The sequence below is a fragment of the Oryza brachyantha genome, chromosome 8, assembly GCF_000231095.2.
Source record: "Oryza brachyantha chromosome 8, ObraRS2, whole genome shotgun sequence".
NCBI classification, from domain to species: Eukaryota; Viridiplantae; Streptophyta; class Magnoliopsida; order Poales; family Poaceae; genus Oryza; species Oryza brachyantha.
Genome location: NC_023170.2, coordinates 2605112 through 2632870, shown reverse-complemented (window position 1 = coordinate 2632870; position 27759 = coordinate 2605112). Strand labels below are relative to the sequence as shown.

General features: G+C 40.9%; 7 protein-coding genes across 9 annotated transcripts; 2 read left to right on the top strand and 5 right to left on the bottom strand.

Annotated features, from left to right (window-relative positions):
- Nucleotides 1-2178: 2178 nt before the first annotated feature.
- Nucleotides 2179-5024, top strand: LOC102699886 (acyl-CoA-binding domain-containing protein 1). Its single transcript, XM_006659096.1, has 4 exons — nt 2179-2296; nt 2996-3113; nt 4275-4337; nt 4686-5024. Exons 1-4 carry the CDS (start codon nt 2285-2287, stop codon nt 4769-4771), a joined length of 279 nt encoding a protein of 92 aa, XP_006659159.1. The 5' UTR covers nt 2179-2284; the 3' UTR covers nt 4772-5024.
- Nucleotides 5025-5147: 123 nt separating this feature from the next.
- Nucleotides 5148-6019, bottom strand: LOC102699611. Its single transcript, XM_040526819.1, has 2 exons — nt 5381-6019; nt 5148-5302 (listed from the first exon to the last, which is right to left on the bottom strand). Exon 1 carries the CDS (start codon nt 5954-5956, stop codon nt 5393-5395), a length of 564 nt encoding a protein of 187 aa, XP_040382753.1. The 5' UTR covers nt 5957-6019; the 3' UTR covers nt 5148-5302; nt 5381-5392.
- Nucleotides 6020-6783: 764 nt separating this feature from the next.
- On the bottom strand, nt 6784-8806 carry LOC102699330. The gene is made up of 6 exons (XM_006659095.3): nt 8656-8806; nt 8362-8556; nt 7720-7886; nt 7443-7524; nt 7273-7341; nt 6784-7153 (listed from the first exon to the last, which is right to left on the bottom strand). The coding sequence occupies exons 1-6, from the start codon at nt 8752-8754 to the stop codon at nt 6983-6985; spliced, it is 783 nt and encodes a 260-aa protein (XP_006659158.1). The 5' UTR covers nt 8755-8806; the 3' UTR covers nt 6784-6982.
- Nucleotides 8807-9664: 858 nt separating this feature from the next.
- On the bottom strand, nt 9665-12274 carry LOC102704079. 2 transcript variants are annotated; one of them, XM_006659799.3, is made up of 8 exons: nt 12135-12274; nt 11898-11966; nt 11725-11754; nt 10974-11006; nt 10827-10897; nt 10499-10580; nt 10226-10315; nt 9665-10144 (listed from the first exon to the last, which is right to left on the bottom strand). In XM_006659799.3, exons 1-8 carry the CDS (start codon nt 12222-12224, stop codon nt 10100-10102), a joined length of 510 nt encoding a protein of 169 aa, XP_006659862.3. In that variant the 5' UTR covers nt 12225-12274; the 3' UTR covers nt 9665-10099. The 2 variants fall into 2 exon arrangements, with proteins under 2 accessions (XP_006659862.3, XP_040382928.1); XM_040526994.1 differs by lacking the exon at nt 11725-11754.
- A 6591-nt stretch (nt 12275-18865) lies between these two features.
- LOC102722883 lies at nt 18866-20595 on the top strand. Its single transcript, XM_015840566.2, has one exon. The coding sequence runs from the start codon at nt 18899-18901 to the stop codon at nt 20423-20425; it is 1527 nt and encodes a 508-aa protein (XP_015696052.2). The 5' UTR covers nt 18866-18898; the 3' UTR covers nt 20426-20595.
- Nucleotides 20596-22161: 1566 nt separating this feature from the next.
- LOC102703797 (pentatricopeptide repeat-containing protein At1g07590, mitochondrial) lies at nt 22162-24274 on the bottom strand. Its single transcript, XM_040526755.1, has 2 exons — nt 23880-24274; nt 22162-23436 (listed from the first exon to the last, which is right to left on the bottom strand). The coding sequence occupies exons 1-2, from the start codon at nt 24189-24191 to the stop codon at nt 22186-22188; spliced, it is 1563 nt and encodes a 520-aa protein (XP_040382689.1). The 5' UTR covers nt 24192-24274; the 3' UTR covers nt 22162-22185.
- Nucleotides 24275-25043: 769 nt separating this feature from the next.
- On the bottom strand, nt 25044-27749 carry LOC102722601 (pentatricopeptide repeat-containing protein At4g22760). Of its 2 annotated transcripts, XM_015840393.1 has the most exons (4): nt 26012-27749; nt 25840-25947; nt 25494-25731; nt 25044-25363 (listed from the first exon to the last, which is right to left on the bottom strand). In XM_015840393.1, the coding sequence occupies exon 1, from the start codon at nt 27699-27701 to the stop codon at nt 26106-26108; it is 1596 nt and encodes a 531-aa protein (XP_015695879.1). In that variant the 5' UTR covers nt 27702-27749; the 3' UTR covers nt 25044-25363; nt 25494-25731; nt 25840-25947; nt 26012-26105. The 2 variants fall into 2 exon arrangements, with proteins under 2 accessions (XP_015695879.1, XP_006659156.1); XM_006659093.2 differs by having other exon boundaries at nt 25044-25731.
- Nucleotides 27750-27759: the final 10 nt, after the last annotated feature.

Here is a 27759-nt window from a genome sequence, read left to right as displayed (position 1 = left end):
TTTAAGTTTTTGGCCAAATTTTGAATGTTTACAACCTTATAATATGATATGTTAGGAATTTTTTGTTTAAACTATGGAAGTTTGTCGATGATGGTCGTGTTTAGCTGGGGAAAGGGGTCCTGCTAAACAGTCGCTTTACAAACTGCTAAATAGTGTATTTTTTACAAAAACATACTAATTTATTAGTATGTTTTTCGCGCCGGATAACTAACCCTCCCTTCTCACCCAAGTGAACACGACCGATATATTATAGAAACAAATCGTAGAATTAGGCCAAAGTTAGTGACTAATCATACTATTGGGCTAGTGGTATACTCCTTTGATCTCCTTCTATTCCATTGGACTGGCATATTTGTGGGAATAAAAGTCAAAATTGTTTTTAGAAAGAAAAAGGATGGTTGATGTATGTTGCGGTGTGTGGATTGTGGGCCTCGGAATCAATTGTTGCTTGATGCTCTGAAAAAATACCAATGCAATGTAATGTAATTTTGTACTCCCTCACTAGCTCCCTGCTGGACTGGCAATTTGGCATACTGGTAATGTGCCATGGCATCTCAGCGACTATTTTTTCGTTTCGGTTTATGGTTATAAACTAAAAAATTAAAATTAAAATTTTATATTTAGAGTAGAATTTAGGGTTTTTAATCATAGTTTATTTTTTATTCTAGCTTTTAGATCGCTAAGAACACGTATATAAAATTTTACCCACAAATTAATTTTTATTTACAAATACGTAGTTTAGTTTTTCTTAAAGGCTAAACAATCACCCTGTTATATTCTTATCTGATCAAATCATTGTAGAGATTGAAAGGTGATGATATTCTGTGCCCACTAACAGTAGTAGTAGTAGCCTCTTGCACAACTTGGAAAAGAAAGATTGATGGATTTGCTGCCGCACTTTTCGGTTTGACGGGTGCGTTCTTGCTAGCATATGCTGCTATACTACAACTGTACAAATTTCAACAAGATTGTTTTGTCTGATTTTTCAGTGTATGCATGGTGATGCCATCATCTGATCTGATCTCTTTGGGTAACGGACTCGAATCATAAATCATATTGTATTGATCAGTCAGCAGCTTATAGACATGTTTCTCACTGTGAACTCCAAAGAGGAACAAGAAGCTCCACTGCTCACCTTATGGCTTGTAAAAACGAAGATAAAAGAATTAGTGAGAGAAACACAAAAACTGAGCTTCCCATTGTTTACCTTTCAACTTATAATTTTCTGACAAAATTTGATTTTTGAACTTGGTTTTGGAGTTGATTTTGTTTTTTTCTTCACCAGAGTTTATTTTTTTTATGATTGGCTTTTAAACTGTAAATACCATAGATATAAAAGTTTGCTCTCAAATTATTGTTGTTGCTCACATTCCATTCTACAGCTTATGAAATGTAGGCCTCACGATCATGCAAATATACGAATTGACCGTATATAACTATATAAGAGCAGGTTGGAGATATTTATCACTGAATTGAGCGTAATTAAGCTACTAGTGACTGAGTGATTGTTAATTAAATATGATAAATATGTTAATCAAGCAGAAGTTGGGCGAGATCAGCTTAACTCCTGCTTACATGATACTGCTATTAGTACAGTGTAGAAGCCGTTGTAGACTTGTAGCTCTAGTAGGCTAGTTGCTGAACTTCAATACTGTATGCTAAAGCAGTTGGCTGCTATCTGCACCATGGTCCTAGTCAAGAAATGCTTATTCTCATACTACTACATGATAATTGCACAAGTTCTGAGCAAACAATCGAAAACAACATAACTACTTATGTATTTTCCTATAAATATATAATCATGCAAGTTTCTACAAAACTTTGCTGAAGATCTCGACAGTCAAGTTTTTGTTTAGAGGTATTGCCAATGTTCTCCCAACATGTAAATTATTTTGTAAGAGAATTTGAGTTATGGTAGAAAAATACTCCCCTGTTTCATATTATAAGACTTTTTAGTTTTGTCTAAATTTATCTATATATATAGTTTGTATATGTGTCTAGATTAATTAGCATACGTATAAATCTAGTTAAGACTAAGAAGTCTTATAATGTGAAACGGAGGTAACAGTTATCTCTCTTAAATCTAAAAAAAAAGTTTTAAGGGCTTTCCTGAAAAACTAAAATTGAGCTTCAGCACAGGGACTTAATCTGAATTAGAACAAAAGGAAGGGATTTTGGTGCTACAAATTTGCAGGACCTCGCTATAAAAGAGATCCGATCTCACCCCTGATCGGCGCCGTCGTTAATTCCAAGAAGAGAAGAATCCCAAAACCTTCAAGCCGCCATGGGTCTGCAGGTATAGAGATCGCTCCCTGAACCCACCAGCATTGTCGTTCCACGCTTGATCCCGCTAAAGATGGCATCTTTAACTATCATTTCCTCTGCTCGGTTCATGCTTCGTTTGTTTGTTTGATTGATTGATTTGACCCTGTGTTTCTTATCGGCAGGAGCGGCCTTAGATTTCGCCTAGAGCAGTTTAGTTTGGGATTTTTGCTGGGTGGTTTTGAATTCTGCCAAGATTTGCTTGTTTAGGCAAGATCTGTTAGGCGTGGGCTGTTTTTTAGGTGTTCTTGATGCCGTTTGCCTTACCATCTGATGAGATCCACTGACTAAATGCAATCTTTGTGTTGAATTACCGATGTTCTTTTAGCTTTCCTGACTTCCTGTTAATGTTAGCGCAGAGGAAACCTGACGCATCGTTATGGGCGTCCCTGAGCTGCATTTGATTATTGATGGTGCCTTAGAACATAGATCGACTTCGAGTTTCCCTGCTATTACTGTGCATCTCTTTGTCTGATTCGTTCAGTGAGTCTGCCCAAAAAAAAAAAAATTATGAGATGCAGTCTTGTTGGTTAAGATGTCGCAATTGTTTTGTAATTTCTAGTTTGCTCTGATAAGTACAATTGGCCGAAGGTTGGAGTTTCTGAAGAGATTCAGTGTGACAGTGTGGGTATAGCTTGATCCGATAATAATTTGTAACTGATATCCATTGCAGGAGGACTTTGAGGAGTACGCTGAGAAGGCGAAGACCTTGCCTGAGAGTACTAGCAATGAGAACAAGCTTATCCTCTATGGACTCTACAAGCAGGCCACTGTTGGAGATGTGAATACTTGTATGTATATTTGTTAATATTCAGTACTTACTTTTGTTTTCTTAAGACATGTTATAGATCTGAACACAATTCTTGAGTTGTGTTTGGTCAAATTCAGAGGCATGGTACAATTTAAAAGCCAGGGATCACTGTCCCAGACTCCCAGTACAAGATCTTATAAAACCTGTCTTATTTGAGACAAGAGCATCTTAATATTAAGGCGGGCAGTTTATAATATGAGGAATTTGTATCCCCTTCTGAGCTTTTCTTCAAATTTAACTTTAGTGTATTGGGTTGGACTTTGCAAAATGTTAGCTCTATTTTACGTTACAAGATCTTCTAGTTCTTATATTTATATGGATAGTAATAAATTTAGACACATATATAAAATATATTCATTAAAACATCTTATAACGTAGAACAGGAGAAGTAATACTCAACCCGCATCTTTGCCATTATTTCCCAGAATCTTTCACATCAAACTGGACACTGGTGGATGTATTGTAATCTGTCCATGTTCGATGTATTACTGTTAGTATGTACTTTTTTTCATACTCGATGTTTTACTGTTAGTATGTACTTTTTTTTTTCATAGTTCTATATTTTTTTTGGTTTTCACTCTACTAGTTGTGTTAAACCTGTAAATGAAAATCTTTTTTTTGAGGGACTGTAAATCAAAATCTGACTGCTCCTTTCAAACGACTATATTTATTTCCCTCATGCCCCTTGACTAATCGATTAGTGTGTCGTGTACTCGTGTATCGGCCAGTGTCTCTTCCCATGGGGACGTAGTATTAGGCCATCCTCAATGTAAGTTTTATGAACACGATTACTAGAGTGATATGTCATCTAAAAAGTTTGAAACTAGGATAAAACATTCATCTCTCAATGCATAGTTTCAGTTGTCTAGGTAACAGTGCATAGAAGGTTTCATCCCATAAAACTCATTTTATCTCTCTCTTCATTAATATCTCGTCACATCATCAAAAATATCTATATGATATCCTATTTATTGTCCATGGAACTTTTATTGAGATTGGCCCTAGCAAACTAGTCAATTGCTGCTCTGAGTTTGATGTGCTTTGCCAATAACTCTGCATTGGACATCTTGTATTTTGTTTTATATTTACAACGATACCTCTCGACCACTGCTCACAATTTGCCTCTTAAATTCTTCTGAAGCTCGTCCTGGCATGTTCAACCCGAGGGAAAGGGCGAAATGGGACGCATGGAAGGCTGTTGAAGGTTAAAGCTTCTCTCTACCACGTTTTGTTGTCCATTCTACTATCTGCGTCCTAAAAATGTTTCATCTTTCTCCTATCTCATGCATGCCAATATATAACCAAAAGACTAAAATGTTCTTCCCCTTTTCAATTTCCAATACATTTGTCACTCTTCTTTCTTTAATTCCAATGAATTTATACACTACCTTTTCAAACTCTAATGCAATTTGTGGGAAAATTTTTTCTCAAAGATGCGGAGGGAGTAGTAATATTCGCTATTTCTCCATGCTGCTCGACTGAACTTTCCACAATCGTCACAAACTGAACTTTTCTCAATTGTCGCAAACTGAACGTTTCGCAATCGTGGCAGGCAAATCAAAGGAGGAAGCTATGAGTGACTACATCACCAAGGTGAAGCAGCTCCAGGAGGAGGCTGCTGCTGCAGGCGCCTCCTGAAAGTTGAACGCTATGCTACATGGTTACTGTCAGCTGAACTCTATGCTATCTGATTGCTGACAACTAGACCATTCTATCCATTTGAGATGTGAACTATGTACCTCTTCCTGTACTGTTGCATAATTTATCCAGACATCTATCCATCAGGACTCTATTAGTCCTGTGAATCATAATTATCTTTAGAATCTTTATCTATGTGCTCATGTACAGCACAAAAGAGAATAATGGTTGGCAAGCCAGTTGCATGCCCCAATCTCCAGTGAAAATCATCATATTCTGGATCCTATGTCCCAACTCAAAAGGGCAACACAATCTGCAGAGCGAATCTATTGATCAGAAGGCCAAAAACACATTCAGTACAAAAAAGATGCTTAATTGTTCATAGTTATGTCAATATTTTACACTGCACTGCACACACATATATACCGTTTAGTCATATATTCATTTTACACATGCATGATCTCATCTGGCAATGGCAAGAAGCCAAGAACCGTGCTCTGTCCTGCAAAAACAAAACAAAAAAGATCTCATCTTTTTTGTTCTTCAGAGATTTCCATAGCCCAAGACCTGACCACCTGAGAAGCAAAAACAAAACAAAAAAGATTTCATCTTTTTTGTTCTTCAGAGATTTCCATAGCCCAAGACCTGACCACCTGAGAAGAGGTTGAGGCAGAGCAGGGAAGCAGCCAGCAGCGTCCCAGGGATCCACCACTTGACACCCTCGTCGGCGAACATGGCGCACAGCACCAGGCACAGCAGCAGCAGCATGTAGAACCCCAGTCCGGAGCAGACGCCGCCGCCGCCTCCACCGCCGTACCGGCTGTCCGCCGCCGGAAAGTAGTATATGCCGGCGAAGTAGGCCGCCACCAGCAGAAGGATCAAGAACACCATGATGTTCTGCAGCAGCAGCATGGACAGCACCAGCGCCACCGGCACGATCACCACCTCGCTCCGGCGGCTGAGGAGGACGGAGACGAGCATCAGGAGCCCGCCGGCGAGGACCAGGGTGACGGCATTCTCGGCCACCGTCTCCGGCAGGTTCGCCGCCATGTCGTACCACTCCGTCAGGGTCTCGTTGTAGTTGACCCAGACCAGGGCCACCACGATGAGGAGTGGCACCACCGGAGACGGCCCTCCGCCGCGGCGGCCCGGACCCCACGCCGGCGAGGTGCCCCAGTAGCTCATGATCACCACCTCGTCTTTGAGCTCTTGCTGCTTCGTATGCTACTTCAGTTCTTGCACTGGTTTAAGTACAAGTTTTTTTGCTCTTGTGAAGCACTACTAAGTACTCAGTTGTAAGTAGCATTAGCAGTGAAAAAGTACAGGTTTGATAATAATTAGTCTCTGAAATGTGGATTGGTATTCATCTTGTTCCAACTAATTTTAACTACCGACTTGTGTCCTGATGTCAATTGTCTTGGAATTTAGTTGAGGTAGGGACTTGCTTTAAGCTGGTAGATGAACTGATTTTAGAGAAAGATGTCATAGAAAATAGTGATTTGTACGTCATGTCATTTTCATGCATTTTTCATACTTTGTTTTTGTTTGGCTGGGGTTAACTGGAGCAAATCTTCTATTGCCTCCATTTGGACTTAGGAGCTAGCTCATTTAGCAACAGAAAATGATGGCTGATATCATCAAGTTTACCATGGGTTGCTTCAACCATAGAAAGTCAGAACAGTAGTTGTGGACTCAGTAAAACTGCTTTCGTTGCTATGATTATCTAAGAATGTGATGACAAAGCTTGTCATCAATCACGCCGGACAAAAATGCAGTTCATTTCAGAGCTTCAGATTAGAAAGTTCACTGGATTCAAGCAAATCACTTCATTAGCTACAAGTCAGTGCATGTCAAGATGAAGTATATCTTTCACTAGAACCAAGCAAACCCCATATCCTTTTCTTTTTGCGAATTAAATCATCACACCGTTGAGAGGAAACCTGAAACTGGAAGCATTTCCAAAAAGTGGATTACCTTTCGGTGAAAAATGAATGATGATCCAATAGATAAGAGAGACTAGTAAATTAATCTCCGTAGATATAAGGAGATTTGAGTAGTCATTTAGTCATTAGCCTCCAATATGATGTTTTTACCTTTCCCCCTCAAATATATATCACTCAGAATTCTTTTGCTAGATAAGATCATAAGAGTGCATCAGCAATTGGCTGAGCTTTTTGATACACAGTCAAAAACCTGTGAAGTATTTGCAGCCTATTGAAGGCCATATACAAGCAAGGCCCCTACTCCAGCAATGCCGATTATCAAACTGACGATCACCGTAATAGGTGGCAGAGCACCACCGATCGCCTTCCCGGTTTCTGGATCATACTTCGCAAACCGTTTCTTTGGCGCATTGCATTGTGGGCAGCCATATTCATCAGGCTGAAAAATGGATGAAAAGCCACAAATGAATTGTTGGATACACCTGATTTCGTTTTGATTTGAATGCTAAAAGGCTGATTCTTTGTAAAAGAATGCAAGTGAAATATGCTCCATCTTACCTGTTCGTCGAAAGGCTTGGGAAGGAAGTAGATGTATCCACAATCAAGGCAAATGTGTGTTGCTCTAGCCTGTTACAGTTCACAACTTGCAGGTTGAGGCTTAAGGTGGAAAGAGTTCATGATTATAGGCAACACAAGGACTGAAGCATACAGGACTATCTTGAGCTTACCTTCTGTGATTCAGTCAACTTCCTGCCAAATCTAGGAGGCGCTGGCCTTTTCGGAAGGCGCTTCACATCAACTGATGCACCCCTGAGATTGCGCGAAACGACAGCAGGAGATGAAATGTAAAGAACTTGGAAGATCCACAATCATTTCTGGGAAGAGTACAATATTACCTACTAGTAATGCAGTCTGAATTCTGAATGCAACCACATAATGAGTGTATATATATGACTTTGAAATAGTGAAAAAATTGCAATTCTGAGAAGGATAAGTGCTTATTACCTGCTCACCACAAAGTAGACGGAGTCTGGCTTTGCCTGGATGGCTGTCTTGGTGAACCCCAGCTTATCTGCAGGCCAGAGTTCATCCCCAAAGAAGCTACTTGTGTAGAGCACCTGGTCACCTGATTTCAGCCCTGCTCTTGCTGCGTTCCCTCCTGAGTCCACAGCCTATGGCAATGCCAAATCGACAGTCACTAGTCACTAACAATTACAGGACTTATGCATTTCCAGTTCTAAGGCAAGCTTACATATTAAAAGAACTACTCCCTCTTGTTTCAGGTTATAAGATGCCCTGACTTTCTTTAGATTTAAATGGATAGCAATAAAAAAAAATATGTAACACACATATTGGTTCATAGATGAAAAAAAAGCCAAAACATCTAATAACATGAAACAAAAGTAATAGTTTTCTGAATACGAATCAGATATGCCTAATCTATAACTCTTAAACCAGTTAATTAACTGTACAATCCAATCCATTCCTCCAAATTTGTTAGGAAATTTCTCCAGGAAATGTAGTGAGTAATCTATGTTGATTCTTGAGACAACAATTCGGTATTCTACCAAATACTCGAAAAGAAAATACAATTCAGTAGTGAATTTTCCATTGGTGGATCATGCAGACAAACAAGAAGACACTGACGGTGATGACGACGCCACCGCCGGTCTTCTGGCCGAGGGTGAGCCCGAGCGGCTTGTCGACCTCAACCTCGATGTTCTTCGCCGCGCCCGCGGTCCTCGCGTTCACCTGCAGCACCCTCCGCCGCCGGCCGCCGCCGCCGCCGACAGAGGCCGCCCACCGCCTGTCCACCAGCGACAGCCCATGGAAGGCCGTCTTCTGCAAGCAGCCAGCATCAACAGCAATGGCCATCACCACACATCACCACAGCACCAAGAACCAACCAAGCAACAAAATGCATGAAACCACACTGCTTACCGTTGATGATGAGAGGATGGAAGGGGGAGGGGAGAGCTGAGCTCTGGCAATGGAGGAGTGCTTGGAGGGGGCAGGCACAGAGGAGAGTGTGGCAGCCATGGTGGTGAGAGGATGGCAGTGGAGTGGAGGTGGAGGTGGAGGTGGAGGGAGGAGATGGCTGCCATTTGGATGAAAATGGTGTGGCTAAGGCAGGAGTGGTGTGTGTGGCCTGATCATGGCCTCAGAACCAAAGGAAGGAGAGGGGTGGAAACTGTATGCCAGACACTGACAGGTAGGGCCAGTGCATGGATTGATATCCCCTGCAGTAATGCCTCTTAATTAAAAGTCATTGACAAGAGGTGCACATGTCAGGTCATGTATGAAATCTTTGAAGATTTTTGGATATTGGGATTTTCTGAGTTTTTATTTTATAGTTATTTGACGGTACAGACGAATGAATTAAATACTACAAGTTGAAATTTTACCATAGAAAGATCATACGACGAACTTCTATATAGAAAATTGAAAATGGCTATACGTACAATGAAAACGTACTTATCAGCGTATGATGCCAGCTGGTGCTTCAAACGCACCACCGCCACTGTTTCAAACGGACAGACCCACCACCGCTGCTTCAAACGGGACAACGTGGCTGCTATTTCATCGCATGTATAGCACCGCTGATAGAAAATTTACTTACCCTAGCTAAAACTATGGCTACATAAACATGCTTGGAAGAACAATGGCCATGTTTGAGATTTCACACTTCCACATGAAACGAGTCCATTTTTTATGTAGAAGTTGATTTTTTTTCTTTTTTATGTTCTAAATGCATTCTCTGTCTGATTTTTGTTTCAAATAGGCCTAAATGTCACATTTTTCAGTGTTGCGGTTGTTTGGTTATGAATCACAATTTTTTTGACAAGTTCTATAAATTTTATGATGCAGTGATACATACTTGTTATACCATGTTTTGTTTGTAATCATAGTTCAAGAATGAAAATCATAATAGATGATAAACAGTGCGGCTGTAAACAAGCAAGGATACCCAGAAATAGCTGCTCGACAAAAGTTGCCATGAGCCCATGACCACACTCCACTCAACTAACTTGTGGCCTGTGAACACAAACCAAACATGTCTCATGTGCAAAACAATAAGGATGAACAGGCACCAGGGCAGTGCACGTGTCTCCAAGATGATCACAGAACAAGGGATAGATACGCTACAGAAAGCACATAGACTTAACAAGATACAGAAAGCAGCAACGGTTTCAGCTGGGAGTTAACAGGTGACAACCATATCGAACATACAGACTGCAGTACTTGTTTCACATAACAGGAAATTCATGGGCGGATGACCCATCTTGATTCCTGGATCAACGTCCTATCTAAATCTACCAGCTATCCAAGAGATGTCTTCACTCCAGACAGTAAATAATCATCGGATCAGCTGAAAACCTCGAACTCAACGATCATTGTAGCTTTGGAGCTCAGAGTTGCATTGCATCAGCTGCAAACCGATTTGCAAATGTCAAGCCAAAATGAGAGCTACAGCAGAACATTGATACAAATGGTAGGGTTGTAAAAGAACCTTCTCAAGGACTTGTTTTCCTGCAGCCAAACCGTCGTCTTTCTTCAAGAGTTCAATTTGAGCCTTCATGGCATTGTTTTTCTCTTCAACCTATGTTATTGTGCATTACCAAAATCAGCAATGTCTTTGCAGGATAATCATCTATTAATATTCAGTTATTATTCACATGATAAGAAGAGTATCCCTTGAAAAATTAATTATAGACCATGGAGACTCAGTATTGGGAATATTGTCTACGTCTGCAGAGCAACTTCCAAGGTATACAGTAGTTACCTCTTCTAGTAAACTTTTCAGGTATCTAATTTCATCTTTCTTAGCCTTTGATATCCTTTGCTTGATGTCTTCAATATTAGTCCTGCAACCGGATCATCCATTATCCCAAACAAACTACATTGAATCACATGGAATGAAGAACATGTCAAGAAAGACATCTTTTATCCAGACATATCTTGAGTATTTATATGCCACAGTTTGAGAACAAATAACAGAGCAATGGCCATGCTTGTCCATGTGATTGTATTTCTTAGAAAGTGAACAAGAGATGAGGAGAACACAAAAATTTCACAAACATGGAGCCACAGAGGCAAAATATAGCACTTACTTGTCTGAAGATAACACATCCAGCTTTTGTTCTTCAACAAACTGATCTATCTTATCAAGGGCAGTGGCAACCTAAAAAAATGATGGTATACATATGCGCTTACTTGCAAGTATTAGTAAAACTTGAAAGTATTGCTTGAGACATTACTTGTAGTTCATGGCAGGATGTGTCAAAATCCTCCTGCAGTATGAACATATATTGCATCAATATATTGAGCACAGAAACAGTACAGTGTATGACTCTCCGACATCTGGTTCAACAAACATAACATAAGAGATTTCAATGTTATGGTCCACACACCAAGAAAAAAATGTATTTCATCAGTGGAAGTTGGCTCAAAACATGAACACATCTGGCCAGGCACAAGGAAAAGGTATGAAAGAGAGCAGATACCGGCAAACTTCACTAGGAAATAGTCTATTAACATATAAACAGTTAACAACTCATCATTTCGATTTTAACTCTGAATCATGGACCTTTGAGAAAGTTTTCTCACATTAAAGGCAAAGGGCAGACATCTAGCGAAAAAGAAAAAAAATACAACAATAAATCATTAATAACTAATATATACCAAGAACCAGATCGATGTTAAATCAATATATCCAGTCCAGCTCTGCCACAACTAATTGCATGACTCACAGGTGATAAAATAATCTAACAAGGAAAAAACCCAAGGAAAATATGCCTATGCCTTTATGTAAGGTTATAAAATCACATCCAGCACAATCAGCACTGTACATATATCCTAAACATACAAATAAGGTTTTTCTTGCGCAACAAAAACAAACTTGATAGATGAAGCAAACACATGATTTTAATCTAGTAGAAAATAAAATGCCTGTTACAATCCAGATTATTCTCTGTGTTAAGTAGTAGCCAGTTTAATACAATACTACACCTCTATGTTGCTGTCCAGAGACTTGATTACCTGCAAAAAAAGCAAGAAATGTCTGAAACTAGAGGGGTCACAGTAAACTACACACATGAAGCTCAATTCTGTAACCTCAATGATCGAAAAATCCACAATTCCCAAATACAATTCCTGGACTGGGAGACGATCAGAGTGCTCACATAAACGAACATCTGGTACAAACGTTCCCTCTCCGCATCCGTAAACGACGAGAAAGCCTTGTTCACATCCTACAACTCCACAACAACACGAGTCAATCGCAACAAACCACAGCAAGCCGACGGAACAGCGCACGAATCAGCTTCATGGGAAGCACACAATCTCGTTCAAGGGCGCGGCAACCGCGGGAGCTGACGTGGGATGCTTGAGAGGTGGGGAGGGGGGGGGGGGGACCAAACCTCGCGGGAGCAGGCGGTGAGGATGGAGCGCGCGGCGAGCTTGAAGGACCTGTCGAGGATGCCGTACCTCCCCGCCGCCGCTGCCTCCATCGGTGGTGGATTCTGGCGAGGAGCTCGCCGCTTAGGTTTTCCGATTCGAAATTTCGAGGAGCGGAAAAAAAAATGGCCGCCTCCTCCCACTCAAGAGGAAATGATCAAATGGGCCTTGTTGGGCTGACTGGTGTACACTAAACCAGGCCTAGATTTAGATGGGTCGAACTGATTTGGGCCTAAATGGGCCGCGCGACAGTTACAGGTGGGCCGAAAGCTATGGCTTGGGAGTGGGAGTGGGAAGAATTTTTTAGTTATATATTTTATTAAAAATTAATAAAGATAATTTTTTTACAAAAAATTATAAAACTAGACCCCATAATGTACAGTTAGTCGGCGATGTATAAACATCTAATAGTTATATGATATATTCGACATGCCAAACGTCCAGTGATGCTGGCTAGATGGACAATCAACGGTGCTTGTTACATTTGCATGCAATCCCTTAATGCCCACCTATTGGACAATTTAACCCGAGCAAGAGGCCCAGTGCAAAACGTCTCCGCTCTTGAGCGTTGAATAGGTAGAGGGGATAATTTTGTAGGCGGCCCTCGGAAGCAGATAAAACACCCACTAGAAAGGCACTAGCATTGTATTCGTGCTAACGCTACGACTTAATTTAATAATATAAATAAGATATTGTAAATTCTTTTTAATGTAATCATATATAAATCGAATATTTGAATTTGGTTCTCTATCTCATTTGTTAATTTGATTATTTAAACAATCGCTGACGAAATAGTAGCAAACCACCAGTTAAGGGTGGTTATTATAGTTTTGTCTAATTAATTATAGGTTAGACTATATTTTTAATAAATTAAGAGTTTTCGAGTTTGAACAATAATTGAAAAACTTATAAGGAAATGTTTATATGCTAATTTTAGAAACATTGCAACAGCAAATTGATACACTAATTTCAAAATCACTAGGATATCAAGGTCACATAAAATTTAAATTCTATAAAACTATACTCCTTCCATATTTTTTTATATGACGTCGTTGACTTTTAGGTCCAAGTTTGACTATTCGTCTTATTCAAAAAAATTATATAATTATTAATTATTTTGTTATAATATAATTTTTATTATAGAAACTTTAAGTATGCATTATAATTTTGCATATTTGGATATAAATTTTGAATAAGACGAATGGTCAAACGTAATCCTAAAAGTCAACGGTGCCATACATAAAAATATGGAGGGAGTATTTAGTAAAAAGCACTTTATACAAACATGAGTTGTATCAATTTTTTTTCTTCCTATAACAAATGAAATTTTGTTGAAGTTGTATATATTAAAAGTACAAAACAACTATGAAACTCTGAAGTCTAAATTTATTTTGAGTTTAAAAACAAATTTGTGTCTTCTTATATTACATAAAAAGATACTTAAATCATATATTAAGTAATCATATAATTCATAGCAAATATTTATCGCACAAGTTCTTTGTAGTTAAAAATATATATGACAATTTTTAACAAAGTGAAATTATTAATGATATTTTACATTAGTTGTGTTTCCAGTTCATTATTATCGGTACGTGCACATATCTTAACATGATTTTAAAAAATATACTACAATGATGTGTCATTTGACAAATTTACTTTTTTCACATAAAAACATGATGCTAACAAAATATTTATAGAAAACCAGATATTCATTCCTATTTATCAGAGATTTATATCTGATTATTGTTAGTGATTTGACTATTTATGCATCCAATAATAATGGTCTAGAGCATTGATCGATCTTATGTTTGGCATAGCTGTGGTATGACGTTGATCACGAACTTTATTATGTTGTTATCATTGTCGGTGTTCTAACGATGTGATTAAAAATTGTAATTGAACTTTGATTCTAAAGATAGCCATCGTATAATTATAGATATTTATGATTTAAAATTTATATATTTATCTTTATATAAATTCTAATATAAAGAAAGTGTTTCTAATTGGAAAGATATTTTATAACATATGAAATCTCTGTAATTGGTAAGATAATTTCTAATTTAGAAAGTCACTAATGTATGAAAAGTATATGTAAAGAAATGTGGAGTCTGTCCAAACCGTTCGATGTTACGAAGATGATTTTAGTCATTGGATTTGAAGAATGATGAACGAAGTATGTATGATGAATAAAAGTAGTCCGTGCACTATAAGGTACATTAAGGGAGCCGTCTACAGAATCGATAGCCTCACCTCTCTCAAGCACTCATGACTTGCCACGAGCATTTGCCTATATCGTCTAGCTAATTGGATATATATATATATATATACACACATACATATATATATGTATGTGTGTGTGTATATATATATATATCACCCACTAGCTGAGAATTAGGGGTATACTTTTGCAATTTTTCAAACCTATCTTTTTGTTAATTTTTAATTAAAAATATATAAATAAAAAAGCTCGGATTTGAAATGGGCAACCTAACAAAGGCACGACGAGGCACTTGTCAAAAGGAAAGACACTTGTCAAGCAAAACTAGAATTGTGTATGGCAGGTGGTCAAATTGTGAGCGTTGGCTCAAGATCCTATGAAGGAAATGATGTCTCTCATAACTATAAGTATCGGGGCAACACCACACTAACCCTAGCTACCCCTGTTCCATCCTGTTCGTCGTCGCTGCTACTCTTGGATCTTCCCCTTTCACCTTCGCATCTGTCATTGTGATCAACCATGCGCCAGAGGTTGTCGTTGATGTCACAATTTGGTAAGTTTATGCTTCGCTTTCATTTATATGCCGTCATGGTCATCTATCATAGTTGTGTTCGAAGTCACTATCGCTAGTTTTTTATCTTTCTCTTTGCTTTTGCGTCGCCATGGTTGTTCACCATAGTTGTGCTTGAAGCCATTGTCTCCACTACTTTGTGATCTCCCCTTTCCTCATCTATGTGCTGATGGGGTTGTCACCATAGTTACACCTAAAGCTATGGTCAACACGGTCACTCTTTATAGTCACGGTAGAAGTCACCACCGCTACTATGTGATTTTCCCCTTCTCTCTTGCTTATGTGCTAACATTTCTCGTTGTAGTTACACTAGAATCCATTGCCGCTACATTGTTTTCTTCCATGGACTATCTCAATTATGTGTTTTTGTGTTCATCCACCATACTTGTGTTAGGAACTCTTAGATTCTACCATAGAATCTCCTCCACCATATTGCGACGAAAATCTAACATGATTTATAGGGAACCCTTACTTGATCATAGATCCATGGTCACTTGTAAAGGTAGACACCATAGATCCTGTTGTGTAGATCATATCGGAGGAAGGCCATGAGATAAACATAAGTTCTCAGATATCCTCAAGAAAACACTCCATATTGCTCAATGCTTCCCCCGTTCTCTTGCAGTCTCGCTCAATATGGTAAAAGATGATTTCAACATGATTTTCATGTTCTAATATTGGTTGCCAAAAAAAATTCGACTGCCTCAGCTTGATCTGTATAGGTTGGATATCCTAAAATATTTATTTAATATTTATTTTCTACCTTTTTAATTATCTTTGCAATTCTTTCGTGAGCTCTATCTTTCATAAATTGTAAAAATATCAATGATTATCTCTTGTAACCATAATCTTCAGGTTGCGCCATGATCTCTATTAGCAGCAACACTACTATTAGGTGTGTTAAAAAGAGTCAAGGTGGATGCCACATTTTTGTTCATATTTGTGACATAGAAACATGTGCATTGTTTTTTTAAAGAATTGGTACAATAGTGTATTTATTCTGAATTAGTTGGGGACATGTGGATTTGTCATACCCTAGCCTCAAGCCAAACCTCATACATCATAGCAATAAGTCTACTTCTGAAATTGCCACTGCCACCTCCTCTCAAAGCAATGAACTTCTTGAAACCACTTACACCCTTCTTATTTTAGCTGTTGCTTATGCTTATAAGCCAAAATTTTAAATTTTTGACATTAAATTTAGAGTTGATTTTGGGTTTTTTACCAAGGTTTTTTTTCAGTCTTGGCTTTTAGATCACTAAAAATACATATATAAAATTTTTGTTTACACATATGACAATTGGTTTTTTCCATAAAAAACCAAACAATCACCTCCTTAGTTCAAAAATATTTAATAAAAAATAAAACAATACTAATGTTGTTTGATACTAATCTAATAAATGATTTAGATATATATACTTCAATTACATCTACTATCAAAATCTAAGTCTTCTGTAGTAAGGAAAATATAAATGGAATCATCCTATATTTTATCGGGGGTCGGTCAATCTCGACGAAGTTCCAAAATCCTCTAGTAAAACATTGTTTCAATCCAAGGTTCATCGTGCCATGAAATGGAGCTAACCCTAATAGTATTCTTGACTAGATTTGTCCCTACTGAATTTTAAAAATGCACTAGTTATGCTCTAGCCCCAAGGCAAATCTCTCATGTACTATCTCTGTCTCTAAATGTTTGACACTGTTAACCTTTTTATACACGTTTGACTATTCGTTTTATTCAAAAAATTTACATAAGTATTAATTATTTTTATATCATTTCATTTATCGTTAAATATACTTTTATACATATATAAGCTTTACCTATTACACAAAAATATTTAAATAAGATGAATGGTCAAACATATATAAAAAAGCCAACAGCGTCAAACATTTAGGGACCGAGGGAGTACATTGTAGCAAAAGGTCCACTCGTACTCTTGTCATTGCCACCACCTCCCCTAAAACTGAACATCTACAAACCACCAAATGTTTTCAAAGATAAACCAAAAGCTTATGTATTTATATTATATGCAACAAGATTTAGAGTTAATTGCATCTACTGTATATACATCTAAATCTTTATGTCTTTCCTTTTACATAAAATTTAGATTTAGATTAGTAATTGCATTGTAAATCAAAACCTTAATACTCATTTAATACATTCTTATCAAATATCAATACTTCTTATCAAATATCAATAATTCTGGTTTATCTTTTATTTTGCATATCTCAAGTGTCATTTGTAGCGTGTGTGATGTTGTCAAGTGGCGATGCCAATGAACCCAGGTTGCAGGCTATTATATAGGATATGTGCATATATGTTTTTCTTACTATAAACGATTTTAGATTTACATTATTAAATACATTCTAAATCAAAATCCTATCTATTCATTAGTAGATTTATTGGATTCCTATCAAATACCAATACCTTTGGTTTATCTTTGATTTTACATATCTTCTTTATTAATTGTTTTCCAATTCTGTGGTTTATAGAAGTTCGGTGTTTTATAGGTTGGTTGCCACCGAAAACACCGAACTTTAGGCAGGTGATGCCTTCTTCACTAAAGCATACCACCGTCTCCTAATTAAAATACCGAATTTCTGAAAACCAAAAATTTAGAAAACATCTAGTAACAATATATTTTAAAATCAAAGACAAACACAGGCATTGGTACTCGATAGGAATTTAATAAATGGCTACGTAGATACAAATGTAGATGTATATTGCACGTGAAAATCTAAGGGCTAGTCTGGAAGCTTCTTATACCTGTAGCTTTTCTTAAAAGTTACTTTAGAAGCTACCCCAAATAATCCATAACTTCTAAGAATTTATATAGTTACAGATTCTGTAAAATGAACTATCAAGTCAGAATTAGGTTTAGATGCAGTTACCCATCTATAAATCTGTTTTTCTCAAATAGTAGTATTTATATGTTATTTTGTTGAGGTAAAATTTAATAAAAAAATATCTATAAAGCTCCTTAATATAAGGAATGAATGATGGTGGGATGTATGTGAGGATAAGACATCAAAATTTTTGAGTGAAGAGCGATTGATGAGACAAATACTAGTATTTTGGTACAAAATTCAATTTACAGAAGTTTGAAAGGATGCGAGTAAGAAAAATCTTAAATGTAGACAGATATCCGTATAAAGAGAGTGTTTGGGACAAATGTTTGGACACTTATTAGACAGTAAACATAGACTATTAATAAAACTTATCTATAATCTTGGACTAATTTACGCGACGAATCTATTGAGTCTAATTAATCTATGATTAGTCTATGTGATGCTACAGTAAATATGCTCTAATTATAAATTAATTAGACTTAAAAATTTATCATATAAATCTTTTGCGCATTGGAGAAAAAAATTAGACTTAAAAATTTATCACGCAAAGTGAGATAGGCTAAAAAAAATTTAGCCCATCTAGACGCCCCAAACCGGCTTATTTCATTTCTGCGTTCGGCATCACCATTTCACATCACATCAGAGTGGGGTAAAACCCCAAAGCGGCGGCTATAACATCTCTCCCCTCCCCTGTTCTTCTTCTGCTTCTTCCTCTTCTTCTCCAGGCCACAAATTCCATCCCAAAAAGAATCCCCAAATCTCACCATGCTTCCTCCATGATTCCGCCGCCGCGCTCTCGCATGGCGTCCTCCGTGGAATCCCCCCTCCCGATGATCGCTCCGTGCTGCTGCTGGAGCTACCCGTTGTGGTAAGAACCCCCCCTCCTTTGCTGGTTCTTGAGCAAGAGGCCGTCGCCGCCGATCACGTCGGCTGGCGCGGAATCGCGGGGGAGGTGTGGGTTGCTTTGTGCTAGAGATTCCTTTTCTTTCGGGCCCTTTTGGTCTCGGTCGGATCCGTAGGGGGGGGGGGGTGGGGGGTGGGGGGGGCGGCGTGTTCTTGCGGGGAAGCTCGGTTCTTGCTGTTTGGGCATGGCCGGGGCGGCTACGGGGGCGAGCGGGAGCAGGGGCCCGATGGATCTGAACCTGTATCTCGGCCTCCCTCCATTGCCGCAGCCTCCAGGGAGGCTGGATGTCGCCGCCGATTACCCGCCGCCGCCGAACTCCGGCGGTTCCGCTGTGGTGGTGGCGAATGAGCAAAGGAGCTCGTCTGAGCCCCAAGAGGTGGCGGTGGCACCACCTGCGGCTACGCCGCCGCTGCCCGTGGTGGTGCCAACGCCGCCGGCGGGGGCGGCCTACTCGCCGTCGAACGCGCTGTCCACGCCGGAGCAAGTGCTGGTGGATCCTGTTGCTGCGTGGCTTGTCGATCCTGTTGATCAGCGGGCGGTGCCGCTCGAGACGCCCTCAAACATGGCTATGGCCTCGTCGGCGCCGGCGCAGTTTGCTAGGTATGATGCTGAATTCGTTCAAGCATTGGAAGCCGCCGGAGAACGCCGGCGCCCTCAAACGTGGCTTGTGCAGTCTGGTCGAGCAATCCCTACTGCTCTTATAAGGGGAGCTGAGATTGCCGCCGCAAGGCGGGAATCGGCGCAAGCTAGCCCAGCTGCTACCGAGAGAATGACGCCGGAGAACCGGCTGCGGAGGTTGATCCAGGTGAGCGATCAACACCGCATTGGGAGGGGAGGGCCAGGGCAAGTGAGCCGCGGCCACCACGAGAACAGCCCGGAAGCGGATAGTCTGGCACAGTCCATCAATAGGTCTCATAATTCTCTGGAGGCATCAAGAAGGCAGAAGCTTGATGGTGATGGCAAGGTTGGGAAAACTGATGCTGCCAAGAAGGATGACAGTTGCGGCGGATGCCACGGCAGCTTCGAATGCAATATCTGCCTTGAATCAGCTAAAGATCCCGTGGTTACCCCTTGTGGCCACCTCTTCTGTTGGCCTTGCATATACCAGTGGCTTCATAGACATTCAGAGTACTCTGATTGCCCTGTCTGCAAGAGTGAGCTGTTTGAAGTAAATGTCACGCCGATTTATGGAAGAGGAAGTGCTGAGCAGAATTCCCCTATAAATGGTATCAAAATCCCACCCAGACCAAGTGCACAGAGGACTGAGAGCTTGAGACAGCAGCTGCAAATGCCAGACAGAGGCATTGCAAACATGGTGAGGCGGTTGATCCAAAACCAGGATATAGTGGCAGGCCAGGCAGCTTCATCTGCAGGGGTTGAGAGGACTGGGGCTTCTGCACCGCGACCAAGGGCTAGGGGTCGAAGGCAAGCAAGACAAGATCAGAATGCTACGGCTCCTGTGCCCGCAACACAGCAGCAAGTGGGCAATGCTGACACTGGGGGTGGCAATCAGGCTCCTTTGCCACCTCCCGATGCTAATGATGCTGCACCGGCTGTTGCTGTTGCTCCCCAGCAGTCATCATCTGTGGAGCAAGCTTCAACTTCTAGCACTGTGGGTGTTGCAGTGGGAGGGCCAGCGCAAGGTAGGAGGTCAAGAAATTCTGAATCCACACCTACAACCACTAGGAGGACAAGGAGGAGGCAGCAGTAGGTAACTTAATGTTGTTATTGTAATTGAACATAAATATACTAGGTCTCCTTGTAACCATGACTATCTTTAGGCTCATCTCAAAATCAAGTAGATGGTATCGCTTCTTCTATTTACCATGTATCTACCATTCCTTAGGCAGGCAAAGGAATAAAGATTTCAATTTCAGTATCCATGGATGGATCTCTTTGTTGCTGTGTATTCTGGGACAAAAATTTCTGATATGACATCTTCTGATAAGCTGGGGTTTCAGGTGTTCTGGTTGCACCATGTATGTCTGTATGCCTTGGTACTGAAACTCAGAAAAATTATGGAGCCAAGTCATGTGTGTATCCAATTGTTCAGCTATAGTAGCTGAGCAACCAATGCATTATGCTTTTCAATTCGAGTAAATGGCGATATGAGTATGACTGGTCCAAGTTAGCTATAGTTCAGAAAAGCACTGTGCCCAGTGTTTTCCTTGATCATTCGGATTGCAGATCCATTTTTAATGGGAGCAAAACTTGCAGGTAGTAAAGTTTGTGATTTCACATATCATACATGCCATTGCAAAAACACTATTACCTACGTTTCACATTATAAGATTTGCTAGTCATCTCTAGATTCATATAATTGCTAATAAATTTAGACACATGTAAAAAACATATTCATTGATTCATGAATGAATCTAGATAGGGCCAAAACGTCTTGTAATATGGAATGGATTGAGTACTTGTTAGCAAGTTACTGCTAACCATTTTAGGGTTTCATTTTATTTCTGTTTTGCAGTGACATTCCATAAACGAACATCACACGAGATCATGTTCTGCTGTGGCCTGATAGATATACTCCTTGATCTGAAGCTATCATGAAGTATAATCAGTTCCTGTGTATCATGAGCTAACCTGTTATTGCAAATCTAAAGGGTATCAAAATGGCGGAACACATTGGTATGTCAAATTTTCGTTTACATTTCAGGTACATCTGAATATTGGTTTTGGAAAGATACAACATATATCCCTCGTGACCCCATGAAAATGTTGTTTACAACTCTTGGTGAACATCACCATTGGCCACGGTGAAGCAACTCATTCTGGAGATCAGACAAGATGGGGCAACAGTCCAGCAGCAACTGTGGAATTTGTTAGGTGACAGGTTGTCGGACTTTGTCAATGTACAACCTCTGCATTCTGCATCAACCCCAGGGCCCGGGGGCACTGTTTAGAAACAGAATGCAAATATAATCTATCCACTGAGTCAACATACCATATGGAAAACATGTGCAGTTTTTATTTATTTTGGAGTCACAGCAAAAGCTGCTTGGGTTGCACTTGCATGCTGCTAATTTTGCTGTCATTCAAATGGAGGCTGATATCTGAACATGTGCCTACTTTGTTTCTTGTGTAACCAGCACTTGGGGCAGCATAGCACGGTGTTCTTCAGCTTAATCATGGCTAGCTTAGCTTCTACTGTTTCTCTTCCAGTCATTTGTACATCCTGCAGCCCCACAGGGGGTCGAGGATCTGCAAAGTAGTTGAAAGGAGCACAATGATATCTGTAACATGTTGTATAACCAGTGGTCATTGTGATATCCTAACTATTACCTTTGCAAATTTTGATCATGCACCCCGCATACCAGTGATACCTTCAATGTGACAATTGGAATATCGAATGATTTTGAGCCACAAAATGTTCACAAGTTAACCACCATCTGTTGTACGGCTCAATTCAGCACTGTCTTCTGAAGATCATTTCGAACTCCTTCCCAGTTATGTACATAGTTATTATGTCTTGAACTGCTCTATCAAACCCGCAAGGCTGTATGTTTCAGCATCTGGCATTACTCCTCTCAAAATCATTGCTCTTAACAAATCTGGTTCATATACTTTTGCCTTCACATAAGCTTTAAGAAGGCTATTATACACAAATGAATTCCTACAGTACTTTGATTCATTCAGTTCGCTAAAGACTCTCTTTGCATTTAACAAGTCACCATTTTCTGCAAAGTTTTCAAGCAACATATGTGTTGTCTCCAACCATGGTGTTGAATTTTTCACCTTCCTGCTGACAACTTCTTTCTTTGCTATTTCCATTGTCTTCAGAGCTTCTTTAACAATACCTGCTTTCAAGCAGCCCAGCGCCAAGTGGCGGTATGTAATGGCATTTGGTTGGCAACCATTTGCTCTCATTTCTTTGAACACAGCCGAAGCTTTATCCACGATACCATGCCTACAATAAACTGATAAAATGGAATTGAACTGTTCTGTAAGCTTGAGCTTCCTTGTTGATTTAATCTTTCCCCATATCTCTTCTGCCTGATCAATTGAACCAACCTTCCCAAATGCTTCAATCGCTAAGATAAAGCTTTTGTGTCGAATATGAGGGAGACCTTGCATGAGGTCCCATGTCATCTTTAGCTCCTTTTCCTTCCGATGGTATCCATACAAGATAAGCAGAATTTCCAATGTAGACCAATTAGTTCCAGTCATAGAGTTCTCGATCGCTTCTACATATGTCTGAGAAACAGTATACAGCCTTGCAACAGCATGTGCAATTGCTAGAATGCCATATGTGATCTCATTTGGCTCGATTTTTTCTCTTTTCATATCATTGAAAACCCTTGCAACTCCATCAATGTTGTGTTCATAGGCCTTTATCTTCAGTAGGATGTTGTAGGTCGACGTGTGAGGGGTCACACCATCGGCTTTCATCTGGGTGAGTATCTTGGAAATAGTTTTCTGACGCCCCGGAGAAGAATGGAGGATGATCAGTCGGTTGTAAACATACGGTGAAATCGGCAAGGACAATTCCCTCATCTTCCTCTTGTAACCATATGCAAGCTTAATCAGGCCCAAATCCAAACAAGCCATAACAAGATTGTTGTAGAGCAGCTCGTTCTGGTATTCCTGAGGTATGCGAAGGAAGAGGCTCTCAGCTTCAGAAATGCCATGAACTTTAGCTGTGAACTCCAGAAGATATGAGTAATCTAGCTCACTAAGCTTGTAAGGCCTCTCTCTCATGATCCACTCCATGACCTGTGGCAATAAACACAGGAGATGCAGCTTTCACTTTCTGAACAGCAAATTCATGGTAAGAAGAAAAAAAAAACAAACTTAGAATCTCCATGTACTTATATCCATCCATTGTGCATGTTAAATGAAGAGAAGCTTGATTTCACCATGAGTAGGTAAGCAATAATCCCATCAAGAAGTACAAACAGAACACACTACCAGTCAGTTACTCGATGTTAATTTCGTTCATCTCTAAATCTTTACACAGGCAAGCACAAATATACAGAGATGGCAGCAAATGTGAATCTGCGACGACAATTTATCTAGGTGCTAAGTCAAACTCGGATCAATTACGAAGCGAGCGCTCACGGGAGGCTCAATGGATTGATCCGAGCCAGGAGAGGGGGGGGGGTGCGATAAGAGGGAAGAAGAGGACTAGAGAGGAGGGGGGTGCATGGGAGAGAGACCTGGAGGGCGGTGCGGTGGAGGCTGCGGCGGCGGAGGCGGTTGACGGCGTGGAAGATGTGTCCGCGGTGCACAGCGCGGCCGTCGGCCATCCACCCCCGGATCGCGGCGCACACCGACGCCGACCGCTCCACCCGCTGCGCCAGCGAGCCGCCCTCCTGTTCCGGCTCGTCGCGGGGCTCCGCCGGCGCAGGAGGAGGGGGGAGCACTATACGGGCGCCTCCAGAGCTCGTAAAGAAGGTCGCTGCTGCGGCGGCGGCGGCGGGGATCGGCGGCCGCCGGCGCCGGAGCAGCGCGCACAGCGGCGTCAGCATGGGTGCGGCAATTCGTCGAGCACGTTCCCTCCTACGGAGTAGGTGTGTTCTTTGCGGCGGCGAGGCCCTGAGAGTTGTGCAGCCGTCGGATCGGAAATCAACGTGTTAGATGGCACCCTAGCATTCAGGTCTCTGAGGCCGTAGGGCGTAGTAGGAATTAGTGGACGACCTAGAGCATTATGCCATTATGGGTGGTTTTACACTTTTACTGCTGCATTCTTGATGCATTCCTATGTTGTTGTTATTTTATTTTATTTTATTTTCGAAACATAATTACACGTTCTACTTCTATAAGTATAAGATTGACATCTTTAAAGGCGAACTATATACGTCATCGTCCACAGATATCATCTTCCACTAAAAAAAAAAAATAGCTCTAAATACAAGTATCGCAGAAGTCTATAACTCGAAACCATTTAAACGGATTCCACCGCAGTAAACCTAACCAACTAAAAATAAAAACTATGTCAATAATCATATTTCATCATACCTTAACTGCCAACCAAACTCATCATGAGAGTAGCTTTTTCTCTACTTAATTATTTGTTTACACGTTACCGTGGATACTGAATTTAGTTTTTTTTTCTCTACTTATTTCTTTACACGTTACCATAGATATATAATTTATTTTTTTTCTCTACTTATTTCATTACACGTTACAACAGATAACGAATTTAGATTACACATGACGTGACTCAGCACTCCAAATTGAAGTTGTAGAAGACATATGATATGTTGAAATAAAGATAAGTGGAAAAGAAGCCACGACGTCTGCTCTCTAGACCAGAAATTCTCAGACTAATTAGAGAGAGAAAAGAGAAGATTTAAACCATTAAATCACAGTGGGTCTAAATTCAATAGATGTATATGTATGCAATTCTACTTTTAAAACAAGAGTTGTACATAAAATCTAATGCTGTTTCAGTTATCTAGCTCCGCACAATTTTTCGCGTGATATCCCTAGTTTGATTGAATTTATCAACATTGCATACATTAATATCACCATCTCACATGCAACCGTATCTTAAACTGCAAAAATTGGGATAGGAATGAATGACAACTTTCTGGGGATCCCTAGTTTGGTCCAATGACCATTGTTCCAAATACAAACATATGTGTAATGTTTGTTCTTGGTCTATTCACCCCAAATAAGACTTTCAGAAAACTGATGCCTGCATGGGTATAAACAGGAAGATAAGGGAGGTGAAAACTATGAACAAAAGTTGAGCTTCTAACTCTTAACGATTGAGCATTCAACATCATAATTTGCTGGCCATAAAACTTGTACCAATGAGCCAGTACCTGGATACAAGCACATTAGTTGATTGGAATAAATATGCCAGTGCAGATAATCTGTTCCTGTCCTCCTGATAGCTCTCGATCATACTTCCAAGCTGATATAATATGACTAAGGTTGCAGTCAACAGAGGGAGTCAGGGACAGTTGGGCCTGGACGCTATTTTTGTCTATACCGGTAATAGTAAGTATGCTGAAGCCAATAGTGCGTTTACAAGTTGCAAGCTTTACACGGTAACTATTCCTGAAAAACATAGAGGCAATATAACGATAAAAATAGTATCAATACTGTAAGGCATATACATTACATAAGCATAACCAGAAGTATGAAGAAAGAGTGATGGCAACAGACCAATTGTGTATTTCTCACCAATGCTCAGATTTTCTGAGAACCTTGTATAAATCTGACAAGCTACCCAAGAGAGAGAAAGCGGACAGCTGAATCCAGCATTCTCTGAAACTATCAGGAGAAGTTAGAAGATTGAGATGGAAAACTACAAAGAAGTTAGACTTTAGCCACTCACCTTGTCAAACTTTAGTATTGAAACTTTGAATATCTGCATGTTGATTTATGAACTGAATTAATTGATCGAAATGAACAACATCAAGAGAATGGACTTATGCAGCCTGAACCCAACTACTCCCAGGCATCTTGTTTAAGCCTTTTTCTGCCATTATATTTCTTAGCCTCTTCACTTTGTCCCATTCATTTGCTTCTACATATATGTTACCCAAAAGAATATAGTATCCGCTCTCTCCTGGCTCAAGTTCAAAGCACTTGTAACCAGCAATTTCCCCTAGCTCAACATCATTGTGCAATCTGCAAGCAAGAAGCAAGGCGCCCCAAACACTAGCATCTGGTTTCATTGGCATCTGCACGATGAGCTGATATGCTTCATTCAATTTTCCACTCCGTCCAAGAAGATCTACCATGATGGTGTAGTGTTCCATTGAAGGGGAAATCTTATATTTCACTGACATGGAAGAAAAGCAAGCACGAGCTTCTTCCATTAGCCCTGCATTACTGTATGCTGACAACAATCCCACAAAGGTCACTGCATTAGGATCAATCTTTGCATCAGACATCTCCTTGAACAAATTAACAGCTTCGTTGAACATGCCATTCATCCCACAGCCTACGATCATCGCACTGTAAGACACCACATCTCTCATCCCCAAACCTCTGAACAAATCAAAAGCTCTGTCCATCCGCCCACTCTTGGTGTGCAAATCCACCAGAGCGGTGCGCAAGTGATCATCCAGTGCAATCCCCACAGACCCCATGAAACTCTCAGCCCACAATCCAAACCTCAAGTCTCCAAGCTGCGAGCAAGCCGAGATGACTGACGAGAACGTCTTCTCATTGGGCATCACCCAAACATGAGGCTTCAGCATCCGATTGAAGACAGCAAGAGCCTCCCTTGCGCAGCCATTCTTCGTGTAGCACGATACCATTGCATTCCACGCGTAAAGATCTTTCTTGTTCTCAATCCTCTCGAAGAGCTCGCCAGCAGCGTGGACATCGCCGGACTTGGTGTAGCCGGATATCATTGTGATCCACGAGACGTTGCTCCTCACGGGCATTTGCTCGAACAGCTCCCTCGCCTTGGATAGGTTACCCTGGGCGATGTAGCCGCACATGAGCGCGTTCCAGGATGCAGCGTTCCTCTCGGGCATCCGATCGAAAAGCTCGATGGCTTCGTCGAGGTGTCCAGCCTTGGCGAGGCCGGCGACCATGGAGTTCCAGGACACGACGTCCCGCACGGGCATGCAGTCGAACAGCGAGCGCGCCGCCGCCAGGTCCCCGGAGCGGAGGAGGGACGCGAGGAGCGAGTTGCGTGAGACGAGGAGGGAGTGAGCCTGCGCGCGCCCCCACACGGGCCGAGGCGGCGTTTCGTCAAGCAGGCTGTGCGCGTGGGAGGTGTCGGGGAGGCGCGCGTAGAGGTGGGTGAGCGCCGCGCGTGGGTAGGGGTGGGCGAGGAGGCCGAGGCGGAGGAGGTGCGCGTGGAGCGAGCCCGCGGCCGCGGAGAGGAGCGGGTGCGCGGCGAAGAGGCGGGAGACGGACTTGAGGACGGCGGCGAGCGCGAAAGGGCAGGGGCGGCAGGCCGAGCGGAGGGACGAGAGGTACAACGCAACGGCGCGGCGTGGGTGACCCTGGTCCGCGGCGGCGCGGATGGCCAGCGTCCACGTCGTGTTCACGTCGGCGGCGGGCATGGGCGGGCAATCCGTCGAACACTTGAACAGTAGGTGGCTGAATTTTGAACAAGGGAAC